The 20,049-nt window shown below is 43.8% G+C and overlaps 1 protein-coding gene across 1 annotated transcript; it reads left to right on the top strand.

The window, feature by feature from the left end:
- Nucleotides 1–6,348: 6,348 nt before the first annotated feature.
- Nucleotides 6,349–18,305, top strand: asphd2 (aspartate beta-hydroxylase domain containing 2). Its single transcript, XM_062999556.1, has 6 exons — nt 6,349–6,568; nt 6,741–6,825; nt 10,862–11,399; nt 12,054–12,515; nt 13,305–13,418; nt 15,665–18,305. Exons 3-6 carry the CDS (start codon nt 11,042–11,044, stop codon nt 15,772–15,774), a joined length of 1,044 nt encoding a protein of 347 aa, XP_062855626.1. The 5' UTR covers nt 6,349–6,568; nt 6,741–6,825; nt 10,862–11,041; the 3' UTR covers nt 15,775–18,305.
- The last annotated feature ends 1,744 nt before the right edge of the window (nt 18,306–20,049 follow it).

Raw genomic sequence — 20,049 nt, 5'->3', positions numbered from 1 at the left:
AAAGCATTTATTTTGTGTTGTTACAAGTTAAATGCCACTCTGAATAGATGAGTTTTGAGAAGTGACTTGAATTTGGACAGGTCAGGACAATCTCGTAGGTGTTTGGGGAGAGCATTCCATAAAGATGGAGCAGCTATGGAAAAGGCCCTGTCACCCCAGGTCCGGTGCTTGGTCCTAGAGGGTATGGACAGTAGGTTAGCCTCAGAAGAGCGAAGGCTACGGGAGGGAATGTGCTGATGGAGCAGGTCGGTGAGGTAGGGTGGGGCCTGATTATGGAGAGCTTTGTGAGTGAATAGAAGAATTTTGAATTGAATGCGTTGAGCAACGGGAAGCCAATGAAGTTTTTGGAGAACAGGTGTAATATGATCACGGGAGCGAGTATGAGTAAGGAGGCGAGCAGCTGAATTCTGGATATACTGAAGTTTTTTTAGGATTTTGTTAGATGTACCATAAAGGATGCTATTGCAATAATCAATTCTGGATGTAATAAAAGCATGAATCAAGGTTTCGGCGGCAGAAAAGGAGAGTGATGGACGTAGACGTGCTATGTTTTTTAGATGAAAGAAAGCAGTTTTGGTGATGTGATTTACATGGCGGTCAAAAGAGAGGTTGCTATCAAAAATTACACCAAGATTTCGGATGTTAGAAGACGGAGACAAAGTGTCATTATCAATGGTAATTTGAAAATTTTTTGTGGTTTTTGCCAGGGTTGTAGGACCTACGATGATCATATCTGATTTTTCACAGTTTAATTTGAGGAAATTAGCTTTCATCCACAATTTCATTTCAGTGATGCAATTTGTCAGAGTGGAGTGAAGTTCAGTATTAATGGATTTGGAGGAGATGTAAAGCTGAATATCATCAGCATAGCAGTGGAAATGTAAACCATGCCGACGTATGATGTCACCAAGGGGGAGCATATAAAGAATAAACAAAAGGGGACCTAACACTGAGCCTTGGGGAACGCCTTGGGACAGTGGAGCAATGGCAGAACTACAATTGTTGATATTAACAAACTGTTGTCTGTTTATGAGATATGACCTTAACCACAAAAGGGCAGTACCAGTGATGTTGACAGAGGATTCAAGGCGGGACAGAAGAATGGAGTGATTAATGGTGTCAAAAGCTGCAGTAAGATCAAGGAGGACGAGAATATTAATTTGTCCAGAGTCTGAGGAAAGAAGAAGGTCATTTGTGACTTTGAGGAGGGCTGACTCAGTGCTGTGCTGGGGGCGGAAACCAGACTGAAATGATTCAAATAGATTATTGGAATTTAGGTGATCTTTGAGCTGTGAGGCAACAACACGTTCCAGTATTTTCGACAGAAATGGAAGATTGGAAATGGGCCGAAAGTTACTCATAATGTTAGAGTCAAGTCCAGGTTTTTTAAGTATGGGAGTAACAGCAGCCAATTTGAGTGATTGAGGGACTGAGCCAGAACTAAGAGAGGAATTGATTATCTCTGTGATAAGTGATGAGATAACTGGAAAACAACCCTTAACAAGTTTTGATGGAGCAGGATCCAAAACACAAGTGGAGCTTCGCATCCCTGTTAAGATCTCAGATAGGTCCAAAAGAGACACAGGTGAGAACTGAGACAGAGGCTGGGTAATAAATTGAGGTGAGATAGGCGGAGAAACAGAGATGACAGGGGAAACTGTCAGAAAATTGTGGATATTCTCAACTTTTGTTTGAAAAAATGAGAGGTAAGAGTTACACTTGTCAACTGTAAAGGAATTGGTAGTATTGTCAATTGGTTTGAGAAGTTTATTTATTGTGGAAAAGAGAGTCTTAGGATTTGTTGATCCAGCATGTATGAGTTCGGAATAGTAAGTGGATCGGGCTGCCGTAAGAGCGTCTTTGTAATGTTGAAGATAATCAGAATAAATCTGATAATGTACTGTTAGACCGGTTTTCTTATAAAGTCTTTCAAGCTGGCGTTTACGGGATTTCATTTGGTGAAGCTCAATTGTGTACCATGGTGCGGAATGACTAAATGAAACAAATTTGGTTCTCAAAGGAGCCAGCTCATCAAGACATGAGGCGAGTATGTCATTATAGTAATCGACAAGGTCAGATGAATTACTAGACAGTACAGGACAGACAGACATCTTTTTAACAAGAGAATCTGAGAAAGCAGAGGGAGAGATATATTGAAGATTCCTGAAGGATATTTTACGTTTAGCTCTAGTGATGGGCCTAGTGACCTCAATGTCCATGATGATTGTCAAATGATCAGAGACAGTAAGGTCATGGCTGGACGGCTGATGAACTAGGACACCAGTAGAGCAGACAAGGTCAAGAGTATGACCTTTTTTATGAGTTGGAAAATGTATATGTTGTGTGAAATTAAAACACTGTAACAATTCCAAAAATTCCCTGGCAAATTTACAGTTGTTGTCATCAATATGGATGTTAAAATCACCCATAAGCAGTACAGAGGATGAGAGGGCACTAAGCTGGGTTAAAAAATCTGAAAAATCAGAGAGAAAGGAAGCGTTTGGCTTTGGCGGACGATAAACTACAGCAGTGACCAGAGGAGTAGGCCCTGACAACTTGAAAGCCAGGTGTTCAAAAGAAAGAGCAGCAGGAAAAGACAAAGTGGTTATTTTAATATCATCCCTATAGACTGCAGCAACACCACCACCTCGCCCTTCCATACGAGGTTCATCAATATACGAGTATCCCATTGGCGTGGTCTGATTTAACATAAAATAATCCAAGGGTTTATGCCAAGTTTCAGTGAGACAGAAAAAGTCTAGTTCACTGTCAGATATAAATTCACTGAGTACAGTACTTTTTGTGTTGAGTGAACGAACATTAAGCAATGCCATTTTCAAGTGGTATTGTTGTGTAGTTGGCTGTGAGGAACGAGGAAGAGAACGGAGATTTGCAAAGTCCACTCCGCGTTTCCCATCCCACTCCGTGGACAGCGTTGTCATGGAGACTACACCGCTACTGGTGTGCAAGGCAGCAGCGCTCTGATGACGTGTTTGCGGAGCGACAGTGCGCACGGCTGACCAGAAGGATGGAATAGCGTTACCGTTTCGAAGATAAACAAGCTTTCTCCGGGAGCCCCTGTGAATATAACGAGGCCGGCGAAGGAGTCCAAGCTGTTTGATGACTGAAATACACGATGGAGTAGTGCAGTTGTTGAACTTCCTCAGCTGGTCAACGGAATAGTTCAACATCGTGCCGATCCCAGGAAAACTCATCCACCGTTCACCACCGGCCGCAGACGCGATGTATGTATATGGTTAGAAGTGGAACGTGCCCCGTCCATCCACCCCCCCCCAGTCACAAGAAGACAAAACCAAAGCTGAGCTGAGTGCTTATTCGATGTCCCCCAGTGTGGATACTGATACAGACTCACTTATATGATGGAAACAGTAAACAGGCTCGTGTTCCTTTTAAAAAACCTGTAAAGAACTGTTTGTGGTTTTGCACTTTTCTTATGCTGCACATTATTTAAAGTGAGTTGTTTGTGAGTTTTTTATATAAAGGATATAGCTAATTAAGATGTCTATTTTGTTCAAATTATTGTTAATTATTGTTATATTGTTATTGTTATAAAGTTTGAGTTCCTTGAAAGGATAATTAGGTGGTGCTGTTACTATTTTTGCATTTCTGCAGTCTTTTAAATTAAAATTTTTCAATTGAATTATACAAAAGAAAAAAAAATTGCAATCGCAATCGAGAATCAATAATACATTTGAAAATAATCGATTCTTTTTTTCAATATCACCCAGCCCTAACTGTATTACAAATTAATGTGGACAGATCTGTAAAAATGAAATGTGTGGCCCTCTGGTTTAGGTGTTTATGTGAAATCAGCCCTTGGTAAAAAGAAGTTGTGCACCCCTGATCTAACGGGTCCTGTGTTATCAACTACTAACACCTTACAAATAGGTCCTTCAACTGTACGTTGGATCGTCCCACATCCTTCCTGCTGCATCCCCCCTCTGCTATCCACAAGATTTTAAAGAAAACAGGAAAACCTTTCCCCCTTGCTCAGATGTCCAGTTCTGATGTTTGCATGCACATTGTAGGTGCTTTGGATGGTGCACAGAAGTTGCATGAGCACTTTGACTGGCACAGAAGGATTTGATGGGATAAAATCATCTGCAGTTTGATCCACAGTAGATCTTCTGTTGGTCCGTACCAGACGCCACACCTTCACGGTCCCTCCTTGGCCCATTGTCGGTGGGTACTTACTACGGCTGCCCGTGACAGCCCTTGCTGTTTTGGAGATACTTCAACCCAGTCATCTGGTCATAGCGATCTAGTCGTCATCAAAGTCCCTCAGGTCTTGGTGCATAACATTTTTTTATTAAAAAGGACAAGGGAAGATCATGAAATCATGTTGTGTACAATGTGCAGTCCTCATTCCTTCCACTTTCACCATCATTGTGTTGGAGGAAATTTCATTTTATGTTATTACAATTGTACTGCTGCAGGGGTGCATAAAAAGCCCCCAATATTCTTCTTTTGAAGGAACTTTAATTGATCAAATGATTTTGGAGCTCGCCTGGTGCAATGTTCTATTACACTGTCCCACCGGTGCACCAGAGATCAGGGTTCAAATCTCAGAGGTGCTATCAGACGGTCATCTACACAAACAGGTTTGGTTACGTCCAATGTTTTCTGGTGGAACCGAATCCATGGTGACTGTCGAGGAAAATGAAATGTGTTTTGAACAGAATGCTCTACTAAGTGCTTTTTTTCAGAGTAGTTCTCTTTTGTGGTACAGTACTTAAAAAAAGTCATGAACTTGCACATGAGCTGCAGAATTAAGGAAGTAAATTTTAACCATGAACTTTTCTTTTACACAAAGTTTATTTCAATTAGTTACAGTTCTGTAAAAAAGCATTTGCTCCATTTGCTTAAAAATTGGTTGCACTTTTCTGCTACTTAACATTTCTGTAATGTATTATTAATCTTTCTCTTCACTGTGGATCAGACACATGACATGAACTGCTGGATTCTGATCTTACCGTGGCTTCAAGTCAGATTCAGGCCACCCTAAAACTTTAACTCTGTTTATTTCAGCCATTCAGATGCAATAATTGCTTTTGTATTTTTATTCTCCTGCCTGCTGCATAACTCAGTTGCACCTCAGGTTCAGCTCATGGACAGATGACATCACATTATCCCCAAGAATTTTCTGATAAAGAGTGAAACTCAACTCTTTGGAGCACTGTCCAGGGTATTTCTGCCTTGCGCCCAGTATTTTTTGGTGAAACCGGACCTATTATGACCCGTGACCAGTATAAAACGGCTTATTAATTTAATTTTTTATTTTTCTGCTCACAACAGTGGATCATTCTGGTACGCATAGCTGATCTGGCACATGAATGCCCTCAATGATGCAGCCCTTCTTATTTTATCTGGGCTTGGGACTGGCGCTGAGATGGTACTGACAAAGCTAGGCTGTTTATTTACATTTTTCAGCATTTAGCAGATACTTTTATTCAAAGCGACTTACAGTATACAGTCTAAGCAAGGGTTGAGAGTTAAGGGCCTTGCTCAAGGGCCCAACAGTGGCAACCTGGCAGTGGTGGGGCTTGAACCAGCAACCTTTGGATTACTAGTCCAGTACCTTAACCACTAGGCCACAACTGTTTATACACCCCTCTAACCAGTTCGTTTCAAAATCGAATCACGGTTAAACTGGAAAGCTGTGGAACTAGTAACTTGTCACATCAGGCGACCAAATGTATAGACTTGAAGAATCGAATCACATCGGTTACAATCGACTCCACAGCTCTGCAGCCAAAAGCATGAAATAAAAGAATCGGCTCTTTTTTATTGACTCACAGCCGTGATAAGTCATTATTAAATCTTTAGAGTCAAATGCTTGGAGTTGGAGAATCGATTCTTTGAATCGAACTCCAGTCCTTCTAGGGAGATATCGCTATTGTGAGTGGTAGGCCAACAAACTGTTCGCTTTCCACCAAACATGAGTTTGTAAAGCAAACATAAATAAATCATAATGTGTTCTGAAATCATAATTATAAGAAATTTTAGGGCTTTAGTAGTTTTGTAGGCGATAAAAGTACAATTCAGTGTAACAGGGATTTGAACAGCTTAGCTTGTTTAGCTGTCAAAAAACTACAGCGTCCATGTTTGTTTTGTTGTTTCTTACGTCAATAACGCACACACTTGTAAATACGAACGAACATTTATTGACATTGTTGTATCAACATTTGTCTATTTTTAAGAACATAATTTTGCAACTTTTTCATTATAGGAATGTAAGAAATAGCAACAGCCACGTCGGCTAAATACGTTGTTGTTATTTCTTGCGCGCAGAGCATCACGGGAGTTGTAGTCTTTCGATAAGAAATCCCTTACAGGGTTTGGGTTCGGTGTCTGCGCCATGCATTCGGAATTTTCTGCATATAAATACGCTGTTTTTAACAATGACACGGGTTATATGGTTGTGTAAAAGCCAGAGCAGTACAGGACGCGTTCGGATGATCAGATTTAGGATGTAAAGAGGGTGAACTGCTGAGAAAATCTGGGGTTGGTGTTGCACTGCGGGGTTTATAAATGAGCAGCAGGACAGGTGGGTTTGATCCGCACTGTTTACTCTTAACATTGTTGTATTGGTGTAATGTTATAACCTGTTATTAATGCAGCCCGCACAGCCTGACACTGGCACGAGTTATTATTGTAATTATTGATGTGATCATGATTATTGATTATTAATAGTGGGTGGTGTTGGGTGATGTGTGCAGATCAGGGAATCTGAGTCTTCTCTGCTTATGGAGGAACAGTGACAGTGGTCTGTCTACACAAGAAGGAACATCAGGACCAAAACTGGTAATAAAGGATTGATTGAGAAGGATGGAGATGGAAAATCAGGGAAGTAAAGAGTGCAGGATGCATAGATGAGATGAATGTGAGAGCAGAAAAGACAGACAGTCTGAGATTAGAACTTTGAGATATGATGAAACTACAATGATTTCTGCACTTGTGCTTTTTCTGGGACTGAATAATTGGAAAATAAACCTCATTGTTCAATGACAAGTATTATGAATTTGAAATATGACTAAACCTGCTGGAGCCAATGTATAAAGACAGCCCATCTAATATTTGTCCCAATAATGTCCCAATTTTCACCTTGATTAGCCACATTTGAAATTCATGGTTAAACTTTGAACTTTGAACACCTTTGGCTGGATTATTGACCCCTGTACTTGGCAGAAAAGCTTGAGTCCAACCAAAAGTTTCGTTTTTCTGGTAGAGAATTGACTGTTGAGTGCCAGTTACTAGTTAGAACTTTGTAAAAGCCATTCCAAAAGCTCAAATTTAGACCAGTTTAGCCATAAACCTCCAACACCTTAACACCTGAACATAATATACCACCACCATGCTTGATAGTAGGTACCGTGCTGTTGGTTATATACAGTGTATCACAAAAGTGAGTACACCCCTCACATTTCTGCAGATATTTAAGTATATCTTTTCATGGGACAACACTGACAAAATGACACTTTGACACAATGAAAAGTAGTCTGTGTGCAGCTTATATAACAGTGTAAATTTATTCTTCCCTCAAAATAACTCAATATACAGCCATTAATGTCTAAACCACCGGCAACAAAAGTGAGTACACCCCTTAGTGAAAGTTCCTGAAGTGTCAATATTTTGTGTGGCCACCATTATTTCCCAGAACTGCCTTAACTCTCCTGGGCATGGAGTTTACCAGAGCTTCACAGGTTGCCACTGGAATGCTTTTCCACTCCTCCATGACGACATCACGGAGCTGGCGGATATTCGAGACTTTGCGCTCCTCCACCTTCCGCTTGAGGATGCCCCAAAGATGTTTTATTGGGTTTAGGTCTGGAGACATGCTTGGCCAGTCCATCACCTTTACCCTCAGCCTCTTCAATAAAGCAGTGGTCGTCTTAGAGGTGTGTTTGGGGTCATTATCATGCTGGAACACTGCCCTGCGACCCAGTTTCCGGAGGGAGGGGATCATGCTCTGCTTCAGTATTTCACAGTACATATTGGAGTTCATGTGTCCCTCAATGAAATGTAACTCCCCAACACCTGCTGCACTCATGCAGCCCCAGACCATGGCATTCCCACCACCATGCTTGACTGTAGGCATGACACACTTATCTTTGTACTTCTCACCTGATTGCCGCCACACATGCTTGAGACCATCTGAACCAAACAAATTAATCTTGGTCTCATCAGACCATAGGACATGGTTCCAGTAATCCATGTCCTTTGTTGACATGTCTTCAGCAAACTGTTTGCGGGCTTTCTTGTGTAGAGACTTCAGAAGAGGCTTCCTTCTGGGGTGACAGCCATGCAGACCAATTTGATGTAGTGTGCGGCGTATGGTCTGAGCACTGACAGGCTGACCCCCCACCTTTTCAATCTCTGCAGCAATGCTGACAGCACTCCTGCGCCTATCTTTCAAAGACAGCAGTTGGATGTGACGCTGAGCACGTGCACTCAGCTTCTTTGGACGACCAACGCGAGGTCTTTTCTGAGTGGACCCTGCTCTTTTAAAACGCTGGATGATCTTGGCCACTGTGCTGCAGCTCAGTTTCAGGGTGTTGGCAATCTTCTTGTAGCCTTGGCCATCTTCATATAGCGCAACAATTCGTCTTTTAAGATCCTCAGAGAGTTCTTTGCCATGAGGTGCCATGTTGGAACTTTCAGTGACCAGTATGAGAGAGTGTGAGAGCTGTACTACTAAATTGAACACACCTGCTCCCTATGCACACCTGAGACCTAGTAACACTAACAAATCACATGACATTTTGGAGGGAAAATGACAAGCAGTGCTCAATTTGGACATTTAGGGGTGTAGTCTCTTGGGGGTGTACTCACTTTTGTTGCCGGTGGTTTAGACATTAATGGCTGTATATTGAGTTATTTTGAGGGAAGAATAAATTTACAGTGTTATATAAGCTGCACACAGACTACTTTTCATTGTGTCAAAGTGTCATTTTGTCAGTGTTGTCCCATGAAAAGATATACTTAAATATCTGCAGAAATGTGAGGGGTGTACTCACTTTTGTGATACACTGTATATGAAACAGTAAAATTTGTGGCTTTGTAGTCTGCAATAAAATGCAGTCCTGCGTTAAGAAGCCTATTTCGAAGCAGGTGCTCCATTATTGCTTGCCGACCTCCAAATCCACAGTCAAGAGGTTTGGCTGCTGCTTACAAGAGGTGGAGGAACATACTACACTCTCTGTATTTCTCCACCTGTAATACTGAAACCTAAAGCAGCCAGTAGGAGGTGGCACTCTCAGTCAAAGCTGCATATGTGTACAAAAATAAACCATTTAGTGTTTTTATTAGATGTAGTGGGCTGTGGTAAACAGCAGATATGAGGATCTGTCTGATCTACCAGAGAGCTATAATTTTAGCTATAATTTTAGCTTTAGGTATCAGTATTACTAGTGGAGAAATACAGAGAGTATAGTGTGTTCCTCTACCTCTTGTAAGCAGCAGCCAAACCTCTTGACTGTGGATTTGGATTTGACTAAACCAAAGCTCTTCATTACACAGACGCTCACTTGGGCTTAAAACACCTTTTATACATTCCAAAAAACGTACTTCTAAAAGCAGTGCACAAGTGGAAACACCCAGAAAAGTGCGCCGCGTTTGCTCCACGGGCTGGACCTCAGACCCAGATTGAACTGCAGCTCAAGAATGATGAGGGAATGGAAGATGGTGAACATACAGATTAGAGAAAGGGAACAGAAAGTAGAGAGGGAGGAGGAAGGATGGATAGAAGGAGGATGTGATTGTAGTGTGTGTGTGTGTGTGTGTGTGTGTGTGTGTGTGTGTGTGTGTGGTGAGGTGTGATGGTGGGAAATGTCTGCTAGCGTATGCGAGTATCTCTAAATCTGATAAGCACGGTGAAGATGTTTCTGATTGGTGGGTGAGGTGTGTGTGGGACCATGTCAACTGCTGTGTTTCTGACTCATGGTTTTACACAGTGTGTGTGGAGACACACACACACACACACACACACACACACACACACACACACACACACACTGAATGTGAAACACCTCGCTGCGCTTATTGCCAGCATGAGAAGACTTCAGCAAAATAGATGTACAAGATGTTCTTCAGGTTCCTGAGGGTTCTGTTGAGAGGATGGTGCTGGATGTTTTGGGGTGTAATGATACACAATGGTGTCGTTTGATTAATCAATTGATTAGAATAAAATAAACAGTAAGTGTCCCAATACTTTTGCTACTCTGCCTTGTCTGATTATGTCACCAGTGTGCCCTTGTAATGCCAGGGTTTGTGATTTGGAACACAGCCGTTGTGTATGAATGTGGGTGCTACCAGGAACCAGGGTTCTACTGTATTTTTCCCTCCAGTCACTGTCTGTGTGGAGTTTAGCATATTCTCCATTCTCTACATTGGTATTCTTCCAGGTAGGTCAGTTTCCTTTCGTGTCCCAAAAACAGAGAGGAGCAGAAGGTGGATTGGTCATTGTCTGGGTGGCGAAGCGGCACATAGTGGGTGACGCACAGGAACAACGGTTCTGGAGTCCTGGGTTCGATTTTCACCCGCGCTCACTGTCTGTAAAGAATTCAGCATGTTCTCCCTATATTTAGCATATTTTGAGTGTATGCCTGTGTTTCAGTTTTCTTCACCTTCTAGAAACATGCAGTAGGTAGATTGGCTGCTCTTAATTGCCCCTAGATTGAGTGAGTGGGTTAGTGTGTGATGCCCTGAGAGGATTTGACACCATGACCAGGGTGGATGTCTGTCTCGCGCCCAGTGGTTTCATCACTACCCTCTGTGTGTGTGTGTGTGTGTGTGTGTGTTGCATTTTCTGTCACTCTGAAGCATCTTTTATGTCCGGCAGGTGAGCTGTGGTGAGAAGAACACAAGCCTTACACACTTCTTCTGAGGAAGCATGAACACACACCTGAGGAAATGCCAGTGGAGATCGGGCACCGTACCAGCCCACAGAACACGAGTGTGTTACTGACCGACCCGTACAAAAGAGATCGTTGTGTGTGTTTGTGTGCGTGTGTGTGAGTGTATGTGGGAGATGGATTGGATGCGGGAGTGGGTACAGTCGGTGCGTGACTGCGAGGGCAGCGCGTTTGGCACAGCCCTGTGTTTGGCGCTGCTGTTTATCTGGTACTGTTACCGCGTGGGCTGTGAGCACGCGGCGTACACGCCCGAGTCTCGCACCACCCCTCCGGAACTGCCGTCGTCCAAACTCCGGCCCGCACTGGACGGGATGCGGTCAGGGGGCGGAGCCAGCGAGGAAGAATCGAATGGATTCGCGTACTGTCAGTCGCCCGAGTGTTTCCGGTGCTCGCAGCCCGGTGAGGGACTGGACCAGCGACTGTACCACAACCTGCAGGACTACGCCAAGCGCTACACGTGGGCAGGTGGGTACGGGTACCAAGACATTATGCCCTTGTCCTGTCACTGACTGTGATGAGTTTGGTATGTTCATCTTATCTCTGTGGGGGCTAATGCAGCAGTTATAACATTAGTAGCCTTAATTGGGCGGATAGGGTGTATAGGGTTCCTCTACCTTGCTACTTCAACAGTGACCCCTGCTGGCTGTCATGAGCAGCAGAAGAACAAAGAGAGAATAGCGCGGTCATCCGTACGTGTCAAATCCAATTCCCCAGATGTATCCCCTTCCAGTGCTGCAGATCCCGACCCTGACCGAGGAGGGTCGTATCTAACAACCACCTGCACAGGGCGATCACAGGGATCAGTATTGCGTACGAAGAGTCACGCACTGCTCTCCATTATTCACCATCTCTGTGCAGTACCTCGACCAGCCAGCAGAGGCCGCAATTGCAGCAATGAGGAATCCTTTCAGTCAGCCCTCCCTCAGGCACAGCCGGTTGATATATGATCTCGAACGCTTAAGATCTCAGTAGTGCTGGCCTAGCGTGCCTGAGGGAGGGAATGCCTGGAGCTGAGTATATCTAAAATTAGGATGAAAAAGGGGGATACAATTGTATTTATTATAACAATATGTCATGTTATTATATTAATGTGTATATGTGTATAATTATAATTTTTAGGAATGGGGCGCGTTCACAAGGGCGTGCGCGAGCAGGGTCGCTACCGCCTCTGTAACCGCCCCTCCATCCAGAAAGCCGAGGTGTTCTTCCTGCCCGACCTGCCGTCCGCGCCCTTCTTCTCCCGCGAGGCGCAGAAGCACGACGTGGAACTGTTAGAGCGCAGTTTCCCCGCCCTGCTGGCGGAGTTCGAGAGCGTGTTCCGCGCCCCGCCGCCCCTCGCGCCGGGCTGGAAGGCCAACAACCTGCCACGGGGCCACTGGTGGACCTTCTACCTGGTGAACCAGGGCACGCCGATGGCGCTGAACGCCCGCCGGTGCCCTCGCACGTGGAGAGTGCTGGGACAGCTGCGCACCTTCATCGCTAACAACGTGTTCGGGAACGCTTGCTTCTCTGTGCTCAGTCCGGGATCCACCATCTCTGAGCACTACGGACCCACCAACGTACGCCTGCGCTGCCACCTGGGTACGGCTGAGTGTGTGTGTGAGGAGAGTGTGTGTTAGTGGACCAGTCTGGTGTGTGTGCAGTGAAAGTGTGTCAGTGGATCAGTTTTTCCTCTGGCCTGGTTTTTATGCGGATGTGTTATTCACTAAATGGCCAAAAGTATTTGGACGCTTGACCATGAGCATGTCGGGCGTCCCATTAAAAAAAAAAATGCTAGAAAAAGAGAAGTCTTCTCACAAGACTGTCTGAAGTATGTCTGTGGGAATTTGTGCCCATGTAGTCAAAAGAGCATTTGTATGGCTGGGCACTGATGTTGCTCAAGAAAGCCTCAGTTGACATTCCAGTTCTTTCCAAAGCTCTTAATTGGGACTGAGGTCTATTGAGACGGGACAGTTGTAGCCTAGTGGTTAAGGTACGGGACTAGTAATCAAAAGGTTGCTGGTTTAAGACCCACCATTTCCAGGTTGCCACTGTTGGACCCTTGAGCAAGGCCATTAACCCTCAGTTGCTTAGGTCACAGTACTATAAGTCGCTTTGGACTTGCTAAATGCCAAGAATGTAAATGGTGTCCACTGTTTTATGTTATATAAACTATACGCTACATGGACTGCACATCTGCACACACTGCTCTAAATGGCTGAGACAGATGTGGCTTGAATACACCCAGCCTGCCCAATGAAAACAAAGCATGTGTTTGTGTGTATGTGTTTGTTGTGAGTGCAGACCTGAAATAACATCCTGCTTTAGTAAGTAAAGGTGTCATACACACACACACGCGTGTGTTTTGTGTCTTTGTGTTTGTCCGTGTAGGGTTGAAGGTTCCCCCTCACTGTGAGCTGGTGGTTGGTGGTGAGCCTCAGTGCTGGTCTGAAGGAAACTGCCTGCTGTTCGACGACTCCTTCCTGCACACGGCCTTTCACGACGGTGAGAAACAGGCACACGTGATTCACACAGAGCGGAGACGTTGGTGATGGTTAGAGAGTAACCCGGAGAGGTACGGAGGAAGAAATGTAAACAGAAAAAGCATGAGGAGTGCCGACAGGAACCGTAGAGAGGAACACGAACAGAAATGGAAAGAAGAACGTAGGGAGAAAAGTGACAAGAAACGTAGAGAGGAACCAAGAGAGGAATGTAAACAGAAACAAACAAGAATATAAAGAGGAACCTGAAGTTAAATGTAAACCTTGTGAGGAAAAGAAGGAACGTGGAGAAGAATTTAGAGACAAATGTATAGAGAAACATAAACAGAAATGTACAGAAAAGTGCAGAGAGGAACCTAGAATTGAATCGTAGAGAGGAACGTATAGAGGAACATGAACAGAAATGTAAAGAAGAACATAGAGAGGATCCTGAAGTTAAAACATAAACGTAGTGAAGAAACGTATATAAGAGCGTGAAGAGGTAACCCTAGAGATGAACGTGGAGAGAAACCTAAAGAAGAACATAGTGGGGAACCTACATCAGGAGAACTGTAGAGAGGAACATAAACAGAAATGTGAAGAATGTAGAAAGTAGAGAGAAACCCGGAAAGGAAAAGTAAAGAAGGATGTTAAGAGGAATCTAGAGAGTAACAGAAACATAAAAATAAACATAGAGGAGAACATGGTGAGGAATTTAGAGAGAAATGTAAAGAGGAACGGAAACAGAGACATAAAGAAAAGTGCAGAGAGGAACCTAGAGCTGATTCATAGAGAGGAACGTATAGAGGAACATGAACAAAAACGGGAAGAAGAATATATAGAGAAAAGTGAAAAGAAACTAAGAAGCTATTTAAACGTAAAGAAATGTAAAGAAGAACATAGAGAGGATCCTGAAGTTAAAACATAAACCTAGTGAGGAGAAGTAAATGAGGAGGAACCTTAGAGGTGAACGAGGAGAGGAACATAAAGAAAAGCGGATAGAGGAACCTGGAACAGGTGAACTAGAGGAACGTAAACAGAAATGTAAAGAACATAGACAGGATTGTAGAAAGAATTTTGAGTGAAACATAAAAACGATTGTAGAGAGGAACCTGGAGAGAGAAAAAGTAAAGAAGAACATTGAGAGGAATCTAAAGAGGAAAGTAAACAGAAACATAAAGAAAAACCTAGAGAGGGACCCCAGAGATAAACAGGGAGAAGAATTTAGAGGCAAATGTAAAGAGGAACGTGAACAGAAACGTAAAGAAAAGTGCACAGACGAACCAAGAGTTAAATCGTAGAGAGGAACGTATAGAGGAACATGAACAGAAGTGGGGGAAAAAAACATAGTGAGAAACCAAGAGAGCAATCTAAACAGAAACGTAAAGAAGAACATAGAGAGGAACCTGAAGTTAAAACATGAACCTAGTGAGGAAGCGTAAATAAGAGCGTAAAAACAAACCCTAGAGATGAACATAAAGAGAACCTACGTTGTGAGAAATGTAGTGAGGAACGTAAACAGGAGCGTAAAGAACATAGAAAGGAATGTAGAAGGAAGAACGTAGAGAGAAACCTGGATAGGAAAAGTACAGAATAACATTAAGAGGAAGCTAAACAGAAACGTGAAGAAGAACCTAGCGAGGAACCTGAAATTAAAACATAAACATAGTGAGGAAAAATAAATAAGAGCGTAAAAAAGAACCCTAGAGATGAACCTGAAGAGGAACATGGAGACAAACGAGGTGAGAAACATAAAGAAGAACATAGAGAGGAACCTGAAGTTAAAACGTAAACCTAGTGAGGAAGAGTAAAGAAGAGCGTAAAGACGAACCCTAGAGATGATTGTGGAGAGGAATTTAGAGAGATGTTTAGAGAGAAACATAAACACAAACTTAAAGAACATTGAAAGAAACGTAAAGAAGAACATAGAGAGGAACTTTAGAAAGAAACACCTCCCCTAATTGTCACTGAAAAATTACTTGGGCGCTCAGGTGGCGAATTCCAGCAGTTATCGACTAGCCGGACTTCCAGCTGGCACAGTTGGTGGTGTCTGAGGGAGGGACGGTCAGTGGTTCTGTGAGCAAAGCAAGCTCTATAAAGACATGAAGAGTCCTGATCTCAGCTCCACTCAACAGATGGGCACAAATTCCCACAGACATGCTTGAATCCCTCGTATGAGAAGCCTTTTCAGAGGAGTGGCCATCGTTATAGCCACGAAGGAAGCCAGTTCTACATTCCTCTGTGTGTGTGTGTGTGTGTGTTCTGTTCCAGGTTCTCCGGAAGACGGACCCAGGGTGGTGTTCATGGTGGATCTGTGGCATCCCAACGTCGCGGCAGCCGAGAGACAAGCGCTGGATTACATCTTCACCCCGGGGCGCTGAAGCTGGAGCGCCGAGGCGGACGAAGACGGGTAACAGGACTGATCGGAATCAGACGACCTGCACGTTCTTCTGTACATAAGTGTTTCCTTATGATCCCTCTCCATCGACCAGAGAGGGGAGGGCGAGAAGGGGGGGGCGAGTACCACACACATACAAACAGAACTGAACGAACGATTCGGACTCATTACGCCCCTTGTGAACCCCTGAGAGACCTGCGTGGGTGGATGCGATGGAGCGAGGGTAACGGTGCAGAGGGAAACGATCACTTGCACACACTCTGTGATTCCTAAAATAGATGCGAGACTCAAAGGAAGAACGGCTCAGAGTTTCAGTTTCAGTAATAATTGGACAGGCAGACAGATAGAGAAAGATGAGATGCACAACAGTATGTCAGGTTGCTCGTTTTAGTAGTACAGAGCTTTTTTATAGCTGTAGTGTTTCCACAACGGGGACCGACGTATATTTAGGGGTTCAGTGTTGTGATTTTGCTGTTCTGGCCGCCACATTTGGGACCAAATTTCTGGCTTTTGCAGCTCCGAATGTAACCAGAGGTGAAAGACGACTTTGGAAGAGGAAAAAAACGCTGCCTCGCTCTGATCTTTAAGCCTGATAATGAGTTAGGGAGCGGGAACGGTATAAACGAACGAAGAACCTAACAAATTTCTCTTTTCCTGACGTATATAGATATGTATCATGTGTATATCTCATAAACAAAACCTCTCTGTACTCTAGAGAGTCTCTCAGAGCATCTAAAAGCACAGAAGGCTTCCGGTTCTTCACATATCGTGCTGTTTTATACAGAGCAGAGAGCTGTTACCGTTACCGTTACCGTAACTTTCACCGGTACTTGAGATTTAAAGCCCGTTTCAATGAAGAAACATGAACGTGTTTGGACTGAGATCCTCACAGCTCCAGTCCAGAAACCACTTGCATTTGCATTTTGGTTTCCCTGCTTTAAACGCTGTATATTATTAGCTAATGAATCACTGCTGGAGCTGGACGAGGGTGTAAGGGCTCTGTTTGGCAGGTTTTATGAAACGCGAACCCTTCGCTGCCTTTACGGTTATTACAACCGACCGCACAGCAAATCGGAGGCAGCACGTAAACAGTCGGTCCCTGATTCGGTCCTGAAATTCGTGGCGATGATGAGTGAATGGAAGGATGAGAGATGAATGTTTTTTTTTCCTGTATGCAGTATAGAAGCAGGAGAACGTCGTGTCCCATCCTCCCTGGACATTTCTGTATGAAGCTCAGATCTGATCACATTCCAGATCTAACGTAGAGTTGGTGTTTACATGTGACCTTGTTTAAAGTGAAGTGTAAGCATTTCTGACTGTATGTGACTGTATGGAATTTGTATATATAGATTTTCTCTCCGGCGGCTGAGAGTAAACACTCATACCGCGATGCAAAGACTTACGACATGTTTACGACGTCATTGTTAATGTTGTTTGAAGGACGACGTAAAGACTGTTCAAATACTTTTTAACCCACTGCTGTCCAGAGACAGTTTTACGAAAATGTTTGGGCGCCACTGTTCAGATAACACATTTTGTTGCTTTTTAAAGTGAACCATGTAAACACATCTGCAAAAACGTACACTATATAGCCTAAAGTGTTTGGACACCTGACCATGAGCTTTCTGGACGTCCCAGTTCAAAAACAAACCGTATCTAAACAGAGTGACGTCTGTTTTCTTTTAGCTAGAACAACACGCGCTTTTCTGACAAGGCTTCTCACCAGACTTTGAAATGTGTCGGCACTGATGTTGATAAAACAATGAAGCCTCAGTTGATGTTAGTTCATTCCAGTGCTGGAAGTAACCGTGTAATCAGCAAAATAGGTCATTTTTCTGTGGGTGCACAAACTTTTGTATACCGTCGTGTATTTTTAGGATTATACCTGCAAACTCTGTCTTTATGTAACAGAAAACACAACACAGTTTATTTCAAAATGACAAACCTGATCGCCTGTAGACAATATTGCAATACTGTTTCATCTAGTTGTTTGTGGCGCAACCTGCTGGTGGAGAGCTGCAACTGCACCTCCTACACGCTGGATTATGTGAAGCTCATGTAGAAGCTCTGAAATGTAGAAATGCTTTAACCTGAGTGAGTTGAAGAGAAAACAGTGTAAAAAATGTACTTCCGTGAATTTAAAGCAGCAGTAACAGCTTGTTTACTCTGCGCTTCATCTTCCTCTTTGATATTCGGTTCCGTTCGAAGCGCTTCGTGTCTGTACGGCTGAACTCGAGCACATTTCCAAGTTCACAGTGTAGATCTGATGTGGTGAAACCTCTCCACCGCTTCCTTCTCGGCTGTTCGTACATTCCTCTCTAAGCACCTGAGCTGATCAGGCGACGGGCGTTTCGTGATCGATGGAGTTTTCTTAACGTGGTGTGATTTTTAAAGCCGTGTGTGTGTGGTCGCTTTTATGAAGATGTTCTTACTGCTGTGTTTCCTAGTTGTGTTTTGCTACGGCTGAACGATGATGATGATGATGATGTCTTTAATAAAGAGAATGTTGTACAACCTGCTGTGTGTGTGTGTGTGTGTGTGTGTGTGTGTGTGTGTGTGTGTGTGTGTGTGTGTGTGTGTGTGTGTGTGTGTGTGTGTGTGTGTGTGTGTGTGTGTGTGTGTGTGTGTGTGTGTGTGTGTGTGTGTGTGTGTGTGTGTGTGTGTGTGTGTGTGTGTGTGTGTGTGTGTGAGTGAGATCTCAAATATTCCACCCTACGCTACACTGGCAGTGGAGAGTCACAGACTAGCACCTGCCCCCATCACCAGGCAGCTTTCTTTCTTCAGGATTACCATGCTTGGCTCTGTGTTCCATCAGGCAGCCAGATTTGAACGTTGGAACCCTGTCCTCCTCAGACATGGCCCATTGTGTCTGTTGAATGCCTGACCATTCATTCATATTGTTCAGAACTCCAGCATCTCTGAAGATTCTCCAGCAGCTTAGAAAATGTGGTGGCGGAGAAAGTTCTAACTTGATTTACCTTGGTGGTAGGCCTAGTAACTCCTGAGCTTCTCTGTGCTCACATTGTGTCGAGTCACATTATTATGACCACCAGCTATTATCCAGAGTAACCGGCGTGTCCAGCACGGACAGCAGCTAGACGGGCTGGGATGGAACCTGTAAGGTCCTGGTAGGTCGTCGAAGGTATCTGGAGCCATGCTGACTGCAGTGCATCCACATCTGCTGGAGGGGGCGTTAGGGGAGGATCTACAGAGCCAACACCACCATCGAGGTGCTCCCACAGATGCTCAACTGGGTTCAAGTCTGGGGAATTAGGGGGCCAGGGTCGTACTTGGAAGTCTTGGTCATGCCATGTGACGTGTCTTCCACACCTTATGTACCCACCAAGCCAGCTCACCAGACGTGACTTCCTTCATGAGCTACACGCTGCAGTCGTCGAAAGTAGGAACCGGTCATAATAATTTGACTTGACAGTGTATAAACAGGGCTTATTTCAAAGCACCCATGGAACAGTGGTGTCTTTGCTAAGGAAACTAAAAGAAAGCACCCAAACATCTCCTTTAAAGAGCTCAAAATATGTAGATTTGTTTTATTTGTTTAGCTCTGCTTGACTGCAGCGCGTAATTAACGTCAGATCGACGTCCAAAATATTTTGCCTGCTGCTGTAACTTATGCAAAATGAGCCCACGGTCTGTAGGTACGTAGGTGTGTTATGTAACATGGTGAATTTTACCTGCTGCTTCTGTTTTTATCTCACAAAAATTGTTCTCTCTCGGCACGGAGGGCTGCACCGAGCGCTTCTCTATCTGATCTAAGTCTGGTTTCTGACAGGTCGGTAGGGAATGATGTGCGAGCTCTCGTACCACCGGATTTCAGCAGCACTGTGTTCTTAGAAATGGTTAATGAGCAAACTACAGTGGCATTATTTTAGAATTAGAAGTATTTTCATGACCTCAGCTACAACTCCTCACCACACAACAGATCCCAGTAAAATATCCCAAAAAGTGCAGACGTCCTCTACAGCATTGCACATGGTAATCTTAGGATTGTGTGCACTTGCTTGGTAAGAGAAACCCATTCTTGAAGCTCCTGATGAACAGTTCTTGTGCTGGTTTTGCTTCCAGAGGCAGCTTGGATCTACCATCAGAGAGACCCAGTAAAATCTGTTGGGTTTCTTCCATTTTTTGGCTCTTTATTTGGTCTCGACATCATTTGCAAATTTCTCCAGATGTGTGGAAAAATGGAGGAGAACATGAACAAAAATATTAAGACACTCATTCTAATCGCTGAATTTACACT

The sequence above is a fragment of the Trichomycterus rosablanca genome, chromosome 7 (genome assembly GCF_030014385.1).
Source record: "Trichomycterus rosablanca isolate fTriRos1 chromosome 7, fTriRos1.hap1, whole genome shotgun sequence".
NCBI classification, from domain to species: Eukaryota; Metazoa; Chordata; class Actinopteri; order Siluriformes; family Trichomycteridae; genus Trichomycterus; species Trichomycterus rosablanca.
This window is presented reverse-complemented; position numbering and strand designations above follow the sequence as displayed.

Coding starts and splice junctions, on each gene's coding strand:
- asphd2 (XM_062999556.1), top strand. CDS start 11,042: ATGTGGGAGATGGATTGGATGCGGGAGTGGGTACAGTCGGTGCGTGAC. Junction 11,400..12,053: donor CAAGCGCTACACGTGGGCAG/GTGGGTACGGGT, acceptor TATAATTTTTAG/GAATGGGGCGCGTTCACAAG. Junction 13,419..15,664: donor GCACACGGCCTTTCACGACG/GTGAGAAACAGG, acceptor GTTCTGTTCCAG/GTTCTCCGGAAGACGGACCC.